The sequence below is a fragment of the Eurosta solidaginis genome, chromosome 5 (assembly GCF_040869045.1).
Source record: "Eurosta solidaginis isolate ZX-2024a chromosome 5, ASM4086904v1, whole genome shotgun sequence".
Lineage (NCBI taxonomy): Eukaryota > Metazoa > Arthropoda > Insecta > Diptera > Tephritidae > Eurosta > Eurosta solidaginis.
Genome location: NC_090323.1, coordinates 190644088 through 190663992, shown reverse-complemented (window position 1 = coordinate 190663992; position 19905 = coordinate 190644088). Strand labels below are relative to the sequence as shown.

Sequence of the window (19905 nt, the reverse complement as noted above, 5' to 3'; positions counted from 1 at the left end):
CAAATAAACCTTTGAGATACAAAAAATGTAGTAGGAGGTAAGAACGGAGCAAAATACTCCGATTGGAATAAAGTGTGAACACTGCGTCAGTAATGAAACATGTTGTCAAAAGCGTGACGTCACGCCGAGGAAATTTATTTCACGGCTAACTATGATTTTTTGCTCTCTCATTTTTTGATGCGGGATCTGTTTATTGGTTCATGTGTTGTACCTGTGTGATTACTTTGTTTCTTGTAAACAAGTTTTAAAGGCTTGAATATTGTGTCAGAAATTGTATTTATATGCTCGTTTATTATTCTACCGTCGAATGTTTTCTGTTTGTAGATTTCCAAGTTTTCGAGTTTGTTGAGACGTTGGCCTTTTGCTTGTATGTGAAAAACCCTAACTGTTTTATTGATGTTTGCTGGGGAACACTCATTCTCGACCATGTGATTCGCGTAGTTAGACTCGGGTATAATGTATGGATTCCGTATTTTTTTGTTGTAATCTCTAATATGTTCTCTGAACCTCGTTCATATTTGCCGTCCTGTTTGTCCTATGTAACTATGCTGGCATCCGCAAGTAAGCTTGTATACACCGTGTCTGCTAAAACGGATCCTCTGAGTTAGTGTTAGTTCTTAGTTTTCGCCCTAGATTGTTCGATGTTTTGAATGCTGTGTTAATGTTGTATTTTTTAAAGAAGTTTGCCAATTTATATGTTGCTTTTCCAGTATATGTCATAGTCATCCAGCTATTTATTTCCTTTTCATTATTTCTTTTTGGTTCTCCATTTGTCCTTCTGAGCTTATCTACTAGTGCCTTTTTATATCCGTTGTTTGCAGCGATATTATACATGACCTCAAGTTCTCTCTTATAGGCCTCTTGTGTAAGAGGTGTTCTTTCAAGTCTATGTACCAAGTGCCTTAATGCTGCATTTTTATGCTGTTGGGGGTGATTTGAGGTATTGTGTATTATTGTGTCGGTGGCCGTTGGCCGTTAGCTGTCTATATATGTCATAGTTATATCTTTGGCTGATTCCTCCGTCTTTTTCGGTTTCCATTGTAAATTCTATATTTCCGTGCTGTTTGTTGAGGTACTCCAGTACAAGATCTTCGTTATTAGTAGTTAAAACGCATATTATGTCATCCACGTATCTAGCATAAAATGACACGCCTAATTTGGACTTCATCTCCTGTGTGTACTTTTCTTCCAGATTTTGCATGAACACTTCCATAAGAATTGCTGATGTGAGGCTTCCCATTCCAAGACCGTTTGTTTGTCTATATATTTTATTGTTGAATTGAAAATAAGAACCACTTTACGTCAAAACTATTTGAAGAGCGCCCGCTATCCAAGATATTTCCTTTATAAACGCCGAACTAACGATCTGGAATTAGGCGTTTTCCAAAAGTTTTGTGAGATAGAACGTTCTAGAAAAGACATTCGAAATAAGATAATATCATTGTCAGCAGTCGATACGTCAGCAATAAGTAAAAAATAAAAATAAATGTAAGGCGCGATAACCTTCGAAGAGATTTTGGGCCGAGCTTCTCTTCCAATTTGCGTCTTGCTCCTCTTGATTTTCCCTACAAATTGGCCGGACGGGACCTACATGTTTTATGCCGACTCCGAACGGCATCTGCAAGGCAGGTGAGTTTTCACTGAGAGCTTTTAATGGCAGAAATACACTCGGAGTGCTTGTCAAACACTGCCGAGGGGCGACCCCGCTTAGATAAATTTTCTTCTAATTGAAAAACCTTATTTCTAAAATCTGGATGTTGCTTTGCCCAGGGTGTGAACCCAGGGCATATGGTGTGGTAGGCGGAGCACACTACCATCACACCACGGCGGCCGCGTCAGTAATGCTCAAGAATAAACAAAGTATTTTGCTGCTGAAGGAGGGTAAGGGCACTCAGGTCTTGTTCAACAACCGCGTTACATGCATGTAATCCTTGACTACCTTCCACTGGCCACAATGGCACGCTAAGCAGTCTTCTCATTGTGATTGCGGTGCAGACTATCTTGCACCCAATTCGAAGTTTGACAAGAACTTTAGGTCCGATCTAAAGGCGGTATCAAAATGCTACATAAAGAACATGGTTTGAGTAAGTCGACCTTAGAGTACAACAGTTTAAAGAATATTTCGGTGACCAATCAACCAATATTGGGAAGCATGGTTTGCACTAGGGTTGGTTATCTAAAGGTCAATTGTTTTTCAGGCTTATTTCTGGACAAAATTACATATTGCGGCCATTTTGGTCAAAGTAATGGCTTTGTAACAATTTCACTTTGCTATTATAGTGACATTTCTCGAAACACCAATAACTACGTCCGTTAGATGAAATTAGTGTTGCTAGCACAATGTGTCCAACTTATACCGTTCTTATTATCATATCGCCATATTCATTGCAAAGCCTTCAAACAAAAGTTACTCATACGACATGGTGTCATGCTCTGTTTAACAGTCAATCTACCTTAATTAAATCAACCAGAATCTCAACAAACTTTAGATATAATTTATTAATGCCAATTTAATGATGACTGTGAAAAACTAAGTACTTAAGTTCAAAGCCAATAATAAATACAATCGCATGAAAATCATCACACAAATGCGAGTGGTGTTGGAAGTCGAAAAGAGTTTGAAAAACCGTCAATATTCATTACTATTACTTTGCGCTTGTTTTAACGACGATGACGCATACAATAAAAAGTTTCTGCTTTTACAGTGCGTGAGCGCGTGCAACGTAAACTGAAGAGGTCAGAGTGTAGAAAGGAAGAAAAAGAAAAGTTTTTAAGAGATGGAGAAGACAATGCCACCCAAGCGAATTGCAGGAGAGAGAAAAACATGTTCAAAGTAAATTATTGTTGCCAGCTGTGAGTTAAGCGAGGGAAATAAACTTTTGTCACATTAATTTATATGTCAGTCAGTTAATAAATTTCTACTTATATTTATTAGAGGCGTCGATTTTTTTTTTGACCCATCTTAGCAACTGTGCTCTAAAACCGATTTCTACCATGCGATTTGTAATGACATATTAAGTATGCAGTTCCTCAGAAGGGTTCTTTGGCCATTTGCTGAATATGCAATATTGTGAGGAAAGACCGAGTCACCCAAATATCTATGTACTTATAGATATATTAGGTCGGGAGAATAGGTAAGGTTAGGTTAGGTTAAACTGGGCGGTCCGTGAGGACCTTACATGGACTGAATGAGTCCGCAGTGTTACTAGATGTTTATTTTAGCGATCAAACTGAAAAATACTATAAAATACCAGGACGTATGTTATAATATAACTCCGTCCTCAAGGCCACTTTCTAGGGCCTCTGCCACTTGCGGTTCTAGATCTGACACCTTTATCACTGCTAATAGCTGGAGTCTTAGCCTTTCCTCCTCTAACCTGCACTTCCTACATCTGCTATCACTAACCAAGCCTAACATAAAAGCATGTGACGCCGGAAGGCAGTGTACGGTCAGAATATCCGTCACGAGTTTACAGTCATCTCTTTTTATCGGTAGAAGTAACTTTGTTATTCCAAGGTTGAAAGATCACATAACTTTTGACCCTTTGCAGTCCCGCGCTTGGGTCCACGCCTTTCCCGCTTGGTCGATCATGTGCACTTCACGCCTTCACTGAATCTCGCTCAATCTAATTGGGACGTCTATGGAGCAAGCTTCGAGAGATGTGCTAGTTCATTCGCATACCCATCTATTCACATATGCCCTGGGACGCAATATACATAGATGTATGGTTGTCCCTGTCCTGATTATTTCCAAGGCTTGCTTACACCCTAACACACTTTTAGATGCTGGGCTATGCAACATTATTGCCTTAATTGCTGCTTTGCTGTCAATATAAAAGTTAAAGCGGCTGCGGTTTAAGCTATTTTCCTCCAGTATTTATACAGGTTTGTTTACGACCACTAATTCCGCATGAAAAACACTACAGTGATCTGGCAGCTTGTAGGATCTGTTTATTTCCGGATCAGCCCTGTATACCACAGACAGTACTCCTTTCACTACTTTGGAGCCATCGGTATACACGTGTATCGCCTCGTCCGACATTTGGGCACCCTTGCACCAACCATCCACCTCTATTGTGGATCTTAGAGCCCCTTCGAAGTGCAGATACGGAATCAGGAAGTCCGTTGATCCTGTAATTGATGACGCAATTACAGCTATGGCCGTATGGTCTGCACTCAAGCTGCCCAGAGGTACTAAGCCTCTTTGTAGTTGTTAACGCTATGTTCTTAGTCACCAGGTCTGCAGGTGGAATATGCAGTATGGCATACAGTGCAGCTGTCGGGGCCTCCATAATGATAAGAATTGATAGTTTGCATGGCTGTCCACCAAACAAGGACTCCGTAGTATGTAGTAAGCTTTATAATCGCTGTAAATACCCCACGTACACCTCACTATTATTTTATATGCCTTCTTCACTCCCTCTGCGTTGAGCTTCCACAACAACTTACTATCTAGAACGGTTTCTAGATATTTTGTGCAAGGCTTCTTCATTCAGGGTCATCTCTCCAGGCTAAGACCTAGTCCACTTAAGGACCTTGTACCTCTTAGATAACAAGACCTTATCCGCCCTCTCCATAAAATAGCTAATCTTCCGATCCATAAAAGAGCTAATCGTTGGAAGTCACTTTCCACTTGTGACAGTTGCAACATCATCTGCATAAGCTGTAAGTATCAGGGATCCCTCATCGAACTGCCTGAGCAGTTGGTTGATGATCATCATCCACAGCAGAAGTGATAAAACCCCCTTTGACGTGCCCTTTTCTACTGATTTCGTAGCCTCATGCAATCCCTATTGTTTAGTTATCGGTCCGGAGAATAAAAATGAATGTTTTCTTCTTTGTCTTCGTGAATTAAGCAATTGAAAATATTGCAAGAGGAATAACGAATATTTAAAAGCGTTAATGGAGATCTCATCTCACTACACCCACTCCCTAGGGTTGTAAAGAGGACGAACAGAAGGAAACGGTGGGTCACCTCAAAGCAATTGCCTGGCGCTAAGTGGCGGACGACTGACTTTCTGGGAGCTCACTTTCTGTGTAATCTGCGCCAGATCGGGGAGTAGGATATTAATGGATTGGTAGCCTTCATCAGGTCCTGAAAATGGTTCGTAATAAGCGTACCCCCGGCCATCAATTGAATTTTAAGTGCTTCAGTATCCTTTTGAGACCCCGGAATGAGTTTTATTCAATGACGGCAGTATTGTAAACAATCGGAACAGTAATTGTTCCACGGTTACTAGCATCTCCGAAAGATTTCGGCCACGAACTGAAACATTGTATCCAGGTGGCACGAGCCGTAATAGTTCAGTGCTATACATCTCAAGTAAGGCCATAGACTCGAATATAAAACTGGATTGGACAGGTTATAAAAGCCTTCCGTCAGCATTGTTATGGCAGTACTGAGAACTTCAACCCTCGATGAAACATAGAACCTATTAGCTCTTGAAGCGTCTAGATAACGAAAAACCAGGGAGATAGAGATATACACTTGCTGAATTCGGGAGCCGCATTAATACAAGCGCAGCCGGGAGTATTGCAAATTTCTACTTCGAAGGTCACCTTAGATCCGTCCATGACAACTGTAAATCCGAATCTCTGAGTTCATCATCGTTCCAGTTCTATAGTGAGGGGGACATTTAGGTCGGCTTGCTTATTATGATGCCATCATAAATATGTGATAGTTTTCAATTGAAGTTCAAGAGAGCCAAGAGCCGCACAGTCCTCAATGAAGTGTACGATCGGACATTCCATATGTGTCCGGGTCAGATAAGAGCATCTGCACAGGAAGCGCCTAACACTTATATGTTAGCAGGTCGGAAAGATGTAAATGGGTCACATGATTTGATGCTCAAATCTTATTTCTGAAGAGTGATCAAATTCCACAAAGATTGGTAACTTACCGGGGATTGACAGCTGATAATGGTTCTATGGAGCAGTTTGGAAAGTGTGTATTCGATAGAACTTCTCACATTTTCCTGCTCGATGGCTTCGGACTTCTCGGTATATGTTGCTCGGTGCATTTAGGCGTAGCCTGTTCGTCTCCGATTTGTCTTTTATACTGTCACAAATTTTTTTCCAAGAATCACCTTGGTCCTTCTTGCATGTCTTGTTGAAGATATTTACTGAATCTTTGTAAACTCGCCTAAATTTGAAATTTAAGGGTTCCCTGTCATGGCTTTTCCACAATGTAGGAATTACTAGGGGGATTGTTGCTCATAACGTTTAGAGAAACTTTTTTGGAGCCGGTTACTACATTGGAACCGATTACTTTTGAGCCCGTCATGTTTTGAAACGGGTTACTATTTGAAACTTTCTTGCAAGCAGTTCCTGTTTTGGAACCAGTAACTTTCTTGCAATCGGTTTCTTTTTTGGAACCGATTTTATTATTGAAACTGGTAGCTTTTTTCAGCCGGCCAATATTTTGGAATCGGCAGCTTTTTTCGAATCGGTTAGTTTTTGAAATTTGTTACTTATTTCGAACCGTTTAATTTTTCGAAAAGGGTTAATTTTTCAAAATCTGTTACTTATTTGGAGCCGGTTCAAAACGGGTTACTTTTTTGAAATCGATTAGTTTAGTGGAAATCGGAACAAGCGCATTTCGAGCGAACCGCTTGGTTTTTTTTTTTGAACCGCTTACTTTTTTGGTCTTGGCTACTTTTTCAGCCAGTTACTTAACTTTTTCGAAATTGGTTAGTTTTATAATATAAGAGGTTATTTTTTCGGAATCGGAAATTTTTTTCGAACCATTTACTTTTTTGAAACCGGTAACATTTTGGAACCGATGATTTTTTGAAACAGTTTCCTTTTTTGGAACTGGTGATTTTTTGCAAATTTTTGTAAAGGGTGACTTTTCATCAATTTTTTTTGAGTCTGCACTTAGTTGGGAACCGGTTAGGTTATGTTAGGTTAGGTGGTAGCTGCCCTGATGAGGAGAGCTCACTTGGACAACACGAAGGTCTGTTGTGATATCACATACACCAAAAATAACGGTGACTTAGATCTAGCTACTTAGAGAATCGTTGGGTAGCAACGATAAAGCTCGGAACGATACCGATCTCAACTATGGATAAATACTCGGGAGATCCAAGTGCGTCGCGACCGAAATACTTTTCCCTAGTTATGGCAAAAGCTGGGCAATCAAGCGTAAAGTGATTTGGTGATTCCACCTCGTCATCCTCCATACAGCTGCAGCAGGATGGAGTTTCCAGTATATGGTAACCGGTGACTCTTTTGTAACAGATTTTCTTTAGAACCGGTGACTTTTTTTGAGCAGGTTACTTTTTTGGAACCGACCACTTTATTGTAATCGGCGATTTTTTTCAATCTTTAGCATCTGCAAGGAATTTTTCCTAGAACACATCAGAACTTTTTCGATTAATTATAAAGAGTTATGCGTAAATCAATGGGCTTCCCAATACCGCAAGAAAAGATGTTTGAACGTGAAGTATATATTTCATGCCACCCTAATGCGTAAATACATATTTTTATATAACAGTCCTGATAATAGCTCCATTGGAACATTTTACGCGCTTGTCTCACGTCATCAATTGTGAATTTGCTGTTCGAAGACGAAGCTCACAGCATCCACCTACTCCCTTTTTAAAGAGAAATCGATAACGGAATTAATTTGTTGATTTTGGTTACCTCTTCCCTTTGACTTTTTACTACACCACCCTACATACTCAGGTTATTGCCGGCCTTATTTCTCTTACTAGCTTATCATTATTTCCAAAAACTCTCTGCAGTCAATCGCCTCTTTACTAAATATTTCTCTTTGGTTTATACATGTATATATGTATGTGTATATGTTTGTACATATTTTGGTTTATTTATTCATTCTCAGTCATGCAATTAAATGTTGCTGCTAATAAATGCTTAAAGCAAAAAAAACTACCCACAAAACAAACACAAAAACAAATCAACAAGACACAAGTTGGTGCAAAAAAAAAATCGTTGCCGGTCGATAAAGCTAGTATTAGCCTTCGCTATCTCAACGCAGTTAGTGCCTGGGAATGCTCTTTTTTCGAACGTGCTCGTATGCGTGTAGGTGCACGTACTCGTTGGCGTTGTCATATAAATCAAGAACTCGTCATCATCATCATCATCATCATCAAACCAGTAGCTTGAAACTATCATCACGCTGGGTTCCCTTTTTGATGCCTGACTTTTGATTGTCCCACGAAATGCGCTTTTGCTCTACTTTTTCAAGCTATTAAACAGGCACATGCGTATTTGGCGCTATGCATTGTTTTTGTTTTGCAATTTTGTTTCATACACATGCACACGCCTAAAAACACATTTTTTTATGATGAAGTTCGTTGCGTTTGTGGAGCACATATTTGTGTGGGTAGGAAGAGGTAAAGGAATAATGGGATGATGTGAATGTATTGAAGTGCATTTCCGTATGAGTGAAGAAAAGTAAATGCAGGGTTGATAGCTTGGCCACAACGCAGTTAAATTATTTATCGATTGAAAATTGCTACTGTAAAATAATGAAAAAACGGCGAGCAATATTTTGTTGTATTACATCTTAGGAAATATATGGGATGACATGGCGTATGAGTGATATTGATCCCACATTACCCATAGGAGGGATTCTCGATCGTATTATCAGTGAACGTCTGTTGCAGACCCTGGAAGGCCCAACTGGCTTGTCAAATAGTCAGTTTTGATTTCGAAAATCAAAATCGACGATAAATGTAATGCAAACAATTGCCAATGTAGCCCATGACGCCATAATTGGAGGTTAATATAAATGGAAGCTCTGTGCACTGATTACTTTGGATATTAGGAATGCTTTTAAGCACTGGATGTAGATAATGACAGCGCTACAAAACTTTCGCACAGCTGATTACCTTAAAAGAATAGTTGGTAGCCATTTTAGCGACATAGTACCCTTCTTTGAAACGTACGAGGGACCAAGAAAGCACAACATCACAGGCGGCTGCCATTAGAAATATTTTCTAGGGCCAACGATATGGAATGCGATGCATAACGGTGTGTTCCCGGAGGAACACAAATTATGGACTATGCAAATGATATTGTACTAGTAGCACTGGCCAAGAAACTGACGCCGTAGAAAAAATAGAGGCATCGCTGACGAACATGGGGCCGGATATGGCTAGCGATAAGACAGAAGAGGTTTTGGTGACGTCAAAGCAGGCTGTGGATGGATTAGTCCTAACCATGAGAGAAAACCAAATCAATTCAGAGCGATACTTGAAATATTGATTCTTAAACTTACTTTTAAGTACCACTTCAGAACGGGGCGAGAGAAAGTTTCTGATGTTAGTGGAGCCCTAATGCGAATAGTGCCCAATATCGGCGGACCAGGTGGCGTAACGTAACCATCTCTGCAATATTATACGCTGCACCAGTGTGACACGGATTTACTAAAAAGATATACTGGCAGCCTACCAAGCTACTGCTATACGAATAGCAAGTGCTCATCGGAAGGTATCCGATGACGCGATCATTGTTTTATCTCGGAAAATCCCAGTAGATCTATTGTCATTAAAAATTGCCGATCTGTATGACATTGGAATCTGGCGACTCTCTGAAAATGTTAAGAAAAGCGCATGGCCACTAAAACACGGAATGTTACTTACGTAGCGCCCTTTCCGAATCCGAAAGGGGAACTTTCAGTTGATTTTAACTTCTATTTTGTGTGTAGTTTTTTCAACTTACCTCTTGTACACCGCTATTTACTGCCTTTATTGTACTATTGGATTCTGCATTTTGTGCTCTACTATTTCCAATTGCTGATAAATTCATTCGCGAATAATATGTTAAGTCCGTGGGTGTATTCGCATTAGCTGGTTTAAATACTACAGGGCATTCGGAAGCTACATCTTCAGCATCGATTTTGTTTCTCTTATCATCTGCAAATAAAAATTTATTTTTATTTAAAATACATATTTGGGAAAGTTTGAAAATACTAAAAAAGTCGGTCGCAAAACCCCCCGTCTGGTACGAAATTTTTAGATAATCTTCCTGGGCGCCACCTATCTAAGCGGCATTATTGCCTTAATTCCTTGTAAGATCTGTAAATTTCCGCATGAGCACGGTATACCGCAGACCACTACCACTACTTTGAAACCATCGGTGTGCAAGTATATCGCCTCGTCCGCCATTTGGGTACCCTTGCGTTAACCATCCAACTCTTTTATGGCTCTAAGAACCCCTTCGAAGCTCACGTATGAAATCAGGTAGTCTCTTCGTCCTGTAATTGATGACGCTATACCACGTATGATCTATGCTTAAGCCGCCCGGGGTACTGAGCCTCGTTGGTGCGTCACCTAGCGAAAATATTTTCTTCTTTTGTTGCATTGTCACGGTGCCATGTTGCCCTGAACTAATAAGATTTCTAGTTCAATGGCTTCTCTAAATACTCAAAAAATCGATCTATGCCACATCTGAACATTTTTTTTTTATTCTAAGGATTAGAAATGTTATCAAGACGTTACAATTCCTTTTCCTCTTAGCTGCATTCTCATCGGGCTCTGGGACATGTTCCAAATTTTAAGACTCTAGTTGCACCTCAAAAATATATTGCAAGATTTCCAAATTTTGTACTGAAATGGAAACATGAAAACGACCTAATATAAAGCGAGTCATAATCGACCTTACTATCCATACAACTTTCGCCAGAATTGGTACAGGTAAGTGAGCGATAACTAATTAGATGAAAGGAAAATTAATTGACACAGAAAGAGGGGAGTGCAGAAAATCTGTATAAATATAAAAGATAAAGTTTAAGTAGATTATTTTTCTAGTTTCACTGAAAACAAAATAATGAGTTTGTGCCGAGCAGACAACTTTGGCGACTCTAAAATCTTAATGGAACAGAAGTTGGAATGGCCGAGAAGGCTCCAGATCGGTCTCGTTGAAGCATATGGTAGAACTAAGCTAATTTGAAGTTTGGCAGGAGTCCCACCTTCTCTTGTACTTTGACGCGATAACAAATCGATAACTTTAAGATAACAAATCGAAAACTTTTTGATAACATATCGATTACTTTTCGATTGCAAATATATACTTTTTTATAGAAAATAGATAAATTTTCGATAAAACATCGATAAATTTTAGATAGCATAACAACATAACAAATGGCTTCTTTTTTATAAAAAATAGATAAATTTTTGATAATGTATCGCCAAATTTCTATATATAATCGACATCTTTTCGTTAACAAATCGATAACTTTCACATAAAAAATCGAAAACTTTTCGTTAGCAAATCGATAACTTTCAGATAACAAACCGAAAATTTTTTGATAACATATCGATAACTTTTCGATAACAAATAGATTCTTTTTTGTATAAAAAATAGGTAAATTCTTGATAAAACATCGATTACAACCCGATAACTTTTCGATAACTTATCGACTTTTTTCGATATAATCTTTTTCTTTAACTCATCTATGAAATAGTTTAAAAAAATTTGAATCCATTGGGAGTAAAAAATGTTCCATCGCAAGCGAGGCCAAATGGACCACTGTGCGTACCGAGAAGAAAATTAAAATAGGGATATATAATGGCATATTCTTCACAAGCAACGCCAAAAAATCTAACCGAATTGCTTTCGGCAAAAGTTGAGTAATATTGAATTTTCTTCCCTTCAAAACGCAGCATTACTCTCCCCAATCGCTTGTCGCTGCTCATCCACTTATTGATACACCACGCAGCCATCACATTGAGCTCCAAGAGAGATTTTCACAACTTGTTGCACAAGATGCCCCATCAGTTTTATATTTCTTTGTTTGTTTGTTCATTCTATGCATTTGTCCTTTTTAAGTTTGTTTCGTTATGATTGCTGGCTGTGCGTGTTTGCGTGTGTGTGTGTGTGTCATTTATTATGAATGTATGTCAAACAAGGTGTTAAACTTACAATTCACTAAGAAGTTCAAAGCGCATGTGTAACATACCAAAGTTTAGAATGAATAAGTGCATAGTAGAGAGGTTATGAAAGAAACAGTAAGAGAATTTGTAATGTGGGAGAAAGAAGCTCGTGACTTGTTATCTGCAAAAATGTAAACTTCTTTAGAGAGCGACATGCGCACAAAAATGTAATCAATACTAAGTAAGCATTTGAAGATATTTAGCTATATATAAATATGTATGTACAATATCATACATACCTACATATTTATATATATGTGAACATATAATAAAACGCAACAGAAGAGCCGTCAAGGTATGCAATTCGAGCTCCCTGAAGAGTGCTGTAAAAAGTTCTAAAAACATTCCCCGGATATTACATATTTCCACATAGCATGCTCAGTTAACCCGCCAAAAATATTAAGAAGCTTTCTGCTCGCCTATAGGACTAAATAACCTAACATAAATCGACTGATCCGATGCTAGATCAAGACAATGCGCTTCATACATAAAAAGCATTTGCTCAGACTCGAGCTTATGAGAAAAAGCTGGTTTTCTGGTTTTTGCAGCAAACAAAAAAAAAAAAAAATAAACAAACCACCATTTACTTAAAAAGTCGAGTCTGGCCAAATGCTCGCTTGTTATGCATATGGCCCAATAATGTAAGACACTGCGCGATTCATAAAGACTGCCACACGTTAATTGGATGGTTCTTATGTCTACGGTCATGTAATGCGAATGGAAAATTATGCTACGACCCAAACGGTATTCTTACCGGAATCTGCCTAGGGAAGCAGGGGGAAAGGGCGGCTCTGCATGTGGAAGGCGATATAAGCTACCTTCATGTTCTGCCGGTAGTTAGCTCTGCGAGGAAGCGACTGGCGTAGTTTGTGAGTCTGCCAAAACCATTTCAATGGTTAAGCGTCAAATAAGTAAGTTCCCAAGGACCCATGTGATGTACTCGGTAGGAAGCAACCCCTTTCTCGCTTCGTATTGGCTTAGTCTAATATAAGAATTCCTAAATTATCTAAATCATTGTAAATAACTCCCCTCTGCCGATTTTCCTCCAGCTGCCGCTCCATTTTCTTTGTAGTTGAACTCTTGTCCTTATTTTCACTATCCCTCCTCTTTTCTTCGTCTTCTTTTGCTTTCTTTTCCCCGCCCTCCTCATTTTTCTCCTACACTCCCATTCGGTCTAACTCTCTTAGTTCTGTTTTTTATTCTTCCATTTCACTCCCTTCTCCTCCCCACTAACTGCTCCTGAGTTTCTTCTGCTCTTTTCTATCCGGTTTGCTTCCCCTTCCTCACTCTTTTTCTCTTTGCCTTGTTTTTTATATTTCCCTCCTTCTTCTTTTCGTTTTTCAGCTCCCTACCATGCTCTACCCTTCGGTGCTTTTTTGTTAACCATCCCTTCCCCTTGTTCCCCATTTTATTCTCTCCTTTAAAAACGTATCATAACAATAATAAGAGAAACTAATTATTGTTAGGCCTTGAGCTCGATTCGAACCCGCGATCGTCCTCTCCTTTCGATATCCGTGTCTTACTTCTTTTTGTCTTCTCCCTCCCCCTCCCTCTTTTTGTTCTACTAATATACCATTCCCTTTCTTCTCACGCTTCTTTTTCACTCCTCTCTCACTTTCTTTCTCTTACTCTTCTTATATCTCTAATAATTTCCCTCATCCTGTCTCTCTCTCCATTATAATATGCCTTTCTCTAACCGTTCTCCTCCTTGTTCCTTATTCCCTTTCTTTACACCTGCCCTTCGCTTTGCTTATATTTTTTCCACATCGTCCTGACCTTTCTTCCCCACTATCTCGCTGCATCATCTTTTCCATCCCTTGCCCATTTTCCTTTTCCTCATCCTCTCACACTCCTTCACATATAGGATCACAAAATTTCGGATATCTACCTGAAATATTCATAAAGTGTTGTGAATTAGAATCTGTTCTATAAGCGTCGGGAAAATCCCCACTTTCCTAAAATTGGGTGCTACTTTGTCTATAAGACACATATACCCAATCCAGTGCAACTACTGGCTTTTAATTTTCGAACATTTCACCCTTCTTTTCTACTCTCTTAACCCTTATTCCTTCTCTAACCACATATTTATGCTTTTCCAGAGAGGACCGAAATTTCCATAAAATTTTTTTGGGGTTTCTTTAGGACGAATGAAAATCGTTATTATATAAAAGCTTTGTACACATACTTGTATACTTTCATTTACCAAAACGCAGAGAACCACCCTAATGTATTTATATATATTCGTACATACATACACATCTAAAAAACTGTGCGTTGGCAGGCAGAATTTTTTTCTAGGAGATATCGATTAACTCTTAGTCGCAGCTAGCACCTGCAGAGTATGTGGTCATAGGGAAGATGATGGCGATTGTAAATGCTAAGATGAATATTAAGATAACTGCATATGGCTTTTATTTTGCAAGGGGATACGTGCACATTTATATGTAGTATATATGCGGTGACCATACGTTTTATTTTTTTTTGCAAGACTTCTGTTTTGCTGTCGCGTGTTCAGTATACTTTGGCGCATAGTCATAGTCAAAATAAAATAGGTTTTATATTTAGATGCAGCCCTTTGACAGATAGCTCATAGAAAATTATGTCAAGAAGTTGCAACTAAATGTTAAATCTATTTTATTTATTATGACTATGCGCCTTTATCTTTAACTGAAAAACATTGTGTTCTTTTTCATTTTTTGTGAAGGATTAATATATTTGATTATTAATAATCTGAATTTTACTGATCATAATATGAGTAGTTTATTTTGAAAGTGGTTTAAGTCCGTTAAAAAAAAAATGGAGTTAATGATAATAATAATCACAATCCTATATAATCTTTTTTTTATAAACAATTTAAGTCTAGTATCATTAAAATCGCTATGATTTTGGGAACTTGAAAATTACTCAGCTAACAAAATACCCAAAAAATAATATTCTGAAACTGGTTTAAATCCACTGAAATAAAACTTATTATTTAATATTTATTTAAAATTTATTATTATTAATTATTATCTGGAAGAAGCAATTCATAAAAGATTAAAAAACTCTAGTGGCGAACCTGTAAATTTGCTAAGGATTCGTTGGATGCGATTTATAAAAAATGCACCCTATAAAATTATTCATAAATAATGTACGGAAGTGGATAAAGAGTTCAAAATACTTGATTTATTACCTTGTCGGGGAAGACGAAGGAACTTCAACAAAATAAAATTAACACCATTATACGTCCCATTTTATCCCAAATCCCGATCCAAAAATGTCCGCTAAAAACGTTGGCGATTACAGTTTTTTTTATCGACGGCGCGATATCGGTTAACTTTCGTCCATACAAATCGACCCACCCTAATATATAACCTACGCACCATGAATATTTTAATAACGTATAACTTTAAACGAGCAATTCTTGTATATTCGTATATTTGTATGTTTGTATAGCCGAACGATTTCGAGAACGGTTCAACCGATTTAAATGCAATTTGGCACAAAGATAATGTATCACCTTCTAAGACTTTCTACCTAGGTGTTGCCACTCAGAATGTTTCACAAGGTTGCCACCTATTCGAAATAAAAAAGAAATACATGAGATATGCCGATATGGGCATCAAACGAAAGATATTTCACTCCGCATTACAACAGGAACATTTTTGAGTAGGGTTGCCATTTAGGGTTGCCACCTATTCGAAATAAAAAAGAAATACATGAGATATGCCGATATGAGTATCAAACGAAAGGTATTTCACTCCGCATTACAATAGGGACATTTTTGAGTAGGGTTACCATTTGGCGGCCACCGTGGTGTGATGGTAGCGTGCTCCGCCTATCACACCGTATGCCCTGGGTTCAACTCCCGGGCAAAGCAACATCAAAATTTTAGAAATAAGGTTTTTCAATTAGAAGAAAATTTTTCTAAGCGGGGTCGCCCCTCGGCAGTGTTTGGCAAGCGCTCCGGGTGTATTTCTGCCATGAAAAGCTCTCAGTGAAAACTCAGCTGCCTTGCAGATGCCGTTCGGAGTCGGCATAAAACATGTGGGTCCCGTCCGGCCATTTTGTAGAGAAAATCAAGAGGAGCACGACGCAAATTGGAAGAGAAGCTCGGCCTTAGATCTCTTCGGAGGTTATCGCGCCTTACATTTATTTATTTTATTTTTTTTACCATTTAGTAACCCTACTCAAAAATGACCCTATTGTAATGCGGAGTGAAATACCTTTCGAAATAAAAAAAGATATGCTGATATGGGTATTAAACGAAAGTTTTTTCACTCCGCATTACAATACGGACATTTTTGGGAAGGGTTTCCATTTAGGGTTGCCATCTATTTGAAATTAAAAAATATTGCAGGAGATATGCCGATATGGGTATCAAACGAAAGGTATTTCACTCCTCATTACAATAGGGACATTTTTGAGTAGGGTTTCCATTTAGGGTTGGGGTAGTTAGAAATAGTACTCTACTTACTCATATTCCATTAAAGCTTTAAAGGAGAACATTAAAGTTAAAAATCTTCGTAAAAAATCTTACACATGATTCCACTTAATTTTCTTATTTTCACACACGCTTATAAAATTGAAATGCAATATGAAGGCACCGTGGATAATTCTAGGAAAATATATTTAAATGCATATTTTTGGCAAATATCAAATGAATAATTGCAATTTGTTACAGATTGCTATTAGAAAGATTTCTCAGCATAGCAAAAATATATCTCACCATGGTAATTTGCTACCGTTGAACACTAGAGGCCTACGTTCAATTTGAAAACGACATTTAACCATTTAACTACTTACCAACAGATGGCGCTTAGGGAAGTAAGTTGACATTTAATTAAACCAACTGACAGTTGTCATTCGTGAAATTTACAAGTTTTTGGAATGTTATAAAATTGTGAGACTTTCATAGTTTATAACTAAAAAAATGTTTGAAATTAATAATTCGGCGCATGAAGATACTCGACCTAATAACTTAGTTCTCGATTTCACTAATTGTCATAACAATTCCTTATACTATAGGCTGGAATTACCCATTTAAAATTTTTCATTCCAATTAATTTTGCGTTTAGTGTTTGATATGTTTTTGAAATCTATTTTTAAGGAATTCAAATATTGGTAAGTCAAAATATATAATATATGTACATATAAAAAAGCAGAGTTTGATGTTATGCGGTATGAATGTAAATTTAATTTTTAATAAATGAATTAATATTTATTTTCAAAAACATTTTTTTAATTACATAAATAAAAATTTGTATCTAACTTGAAAACTTTCCTATTTATTTTAAAGCTATTATATTCATCTACGTCAAAGATAAAATATTATTATTTTATTATTATTGGTTAGGTACTGGTATGAATATCAGAACTAACTAAAAGAGCATTGGCTACTCAGGCTATCAGCTCAAAAAGATAAAATAGTTACAATTTCTATTATTTATTTGCTTAAAAATAAGTGGACTTATACCTTTTCACAAACAAAATAGTCATTTTATTAATTTGGAAGTGTTTTAAGTTCATTTGAGGTTCTGAAACACAGCTTAACATGTTTAAGGTCACAAAGCCATAAAAAAATTATTACTACTTAACAATATTTTTGAAACAAATCAAACACAAACCCTTAAATATCTAAACGTTGCCGATGTAGGAATTTAGCAGTTCCCGAAATGGATCTATACAAAGAGCTTTGGCAGTTGTCTAAATTTTTTCTTTCTTCTGTTCTAATTTAATAATTTTTTCAATTAAGAAAAAATTTATCATAAAAATAATAAAGAAAAAAATATTATTGTTAGGCCTTGAGCTCGATTCAAGCCCGCGATCTTAAATATCTCAATATAAGAAAAAAAGGGACTTAAACCACTTTCAAAATAAACGACTCATATAAGCCGCTTTAATCGTTTGCATCATCTTATTTATGGTCACCGTAATGATGTACATATGTACATAAGTACCCATACTTGTGACGTAAATCAATAATATGAATGCGTCTTTAGCTGGTTTGGTTAAGCAGATGTTTATCAGTATTGTGTGCGGTTGTTTGGTTCAATAAAAATAATCTTCTTGGCGAGCACAAAATAAATATTTTATATGAAATTCAATCAATTTGAACTCGTTTCTGTGACGACCGTTTTCTGAGCTTGTTTTCTTTGTTGCCACTGACATTCCTGCTTTTGATATGTAAGCATCCTTGCTAACGGCATGGTTGAATGCAGCGAACTACGCGTTACTAAATGCTAAAGCTTATATAAACGCAATTATACACCAAAAGTAAGACTCAAGGGGTGGATTCAACCGACAAAGGTAAGGAAAATGCAGCTGGTAAATAGAAGAAAGCTAGACGACGTTGGAAGACAAGAAGAGAAATAATAGCAATGGTGTTGTCGAGGATTTATTCACTGTCTCCTCCACGTAGAGCTTTTACTATAACTTAGTGTATAGAATGATTCCTTGATATTTTGTACATGGTGTCTTCTGCAGGGTCACCCCTCCTACGTCGTGCCTCATACAACGCCCCCTGCGATGTAATTTTCCTGCATTTAGGCATGCAGCCGATCGACCTTCTTAGGGCTGGATGTACTTCAATGTACTTAAGACCCTCCATGGAAGCCCCGGCAACGTCTAGGATGACTTCTGTTTATAACCACCCTAAGCACTGCCGTGTCTGCAGACTTGTCTTTGGTGTACACATGTTGTGTTTAGAGAACAGTTTTTTTAGCCTATCAAAGGTTTTGAGCAGAAACGATATTAAGCTAATTGGTTTGTAGTCTGTCGGATACAAATGAATGATCTTCCCCGCCCCGTCAAATGTTATTCTTATCCATACCACGTTTGCTTTGCTAGAGATATTTATAGTATGACAGGGAATATTTCGTCTGGACCCTGCGATATAAACTTACAAAAAATCTTCACCGCCCATTCTATCGTGGTATCAGTCACCAGACCGTCAAAACCCGGTCCGCATCTCTACCCCGCACAATTCCCTGATGGATGTGCATCGAGAAGCATTTCAAGGGACTCTTCATCACTGCGGTGCCAGTCCCCCTTTTCTTTCTTTATGAGCCCCCCCTACCCACGATGTTTCGCTGAAGCACATCGCCTGCGCAGACATTTTTCAATGACGCTCATTTCGCCGAATTTCGCCGGATTTCGCGCTTGTAGATCCTCAACAGATCTTTATAAAAGTTATAATTTGAAATAGTAAATTTATTGAGACGCTTCGTGGCTCTTCAACCCAACTCATGTTTTGAGTGCGAAATTGGACAATCTTGCTATTGAAACTTGTTTCAATCTACAGAGGGTTATGACAACGTACTAAAAAGGAGACAAAATTCCCCTGGATGGCACACGTGTCGAGATAATGCCAGAATTAATATTTATGATCACGATATAACTAATTTATGCCGGACTTGCATTGTCCGTAAAAAACTCAAAAAAGTCTCTATAAATGTGGGTCGTCCTTAACCGATCCCGTCCATTATTTCTAGAAATATTTCCTGCGGTGGCCACCGTGGTGTGATGGTAGCGTTCTCCGCCTGCCACACCGTATACCCTGGCAACATCAAAATTTTAGAAATAAGGTTTTTCAATTAGAAGAACATTTTTCTAAGCGGAGTCGCCCCTCGGCAGTGTTTAGCAAGCGCTCCGGGTGTATTTCTGCCATGAAAAGTTCTCAGCGAAAACTCATCTGCCTTGCAGATGCCCTTCGGAGTCGGCATAAAACATGTAGGTCCCGTCCGGCCAATTTGTAGGGAAAATAAAGAAGAGCACGACGCAACTTGGAAGAGAAGCTCGGGCTTAGATCTCTTCGGAGGTTATCGCGCCTTGCATTTGTGTATTTATTTCTTATTTTATAAGGAAATTATGTGTACCCAATCTTATCACGATCCGGTAATTTTTCTTCGAGTTATGGCTCCCGAAACATAGAAAACTTCCTAGTCATAAAAGAGGCGGTAACACGCCCATTTTCAAAAATTTGAATTTTTTCCTATTTCTTATTATAATTCCACTTGGGGAAAGA

At 38.0% G+C, this 19905-nt stretch overlaps 2 protein-coding genes across 2 annotated transcripts in view; one reads left to right on the top strand and one right to left on the bottom strand.

Moving 5' to 3' along the window:
* Positions 1 to 19905, top strand: part of LOC137251963 (dnaJ homolog subfamily B member 13) — a 478991-nt gene that overhangs the window by 386136 nt on the left and 72950 nt on the right. The gene's annotated exons all lie outside the window — the stretch shown is intronic.
* LOC137254354 (transcription factor kayak) overlaps positions 1 to 19905 on the bottom strand; it is a 54708-nt gene that overhangs the window by 17342 nt on the left and 17461 nt on the right. Inside the window, exon 3 of the mRNA XM_067792003.1 lies at positions 9688 to 9881. Coding sequence (XP_067648104.1) covers positions 9688 to 9881 — 194 coding nt within the window. The remainder of the gene's footprint in view (positions 1 to 9687; positions 9882 to 19905) is intronic.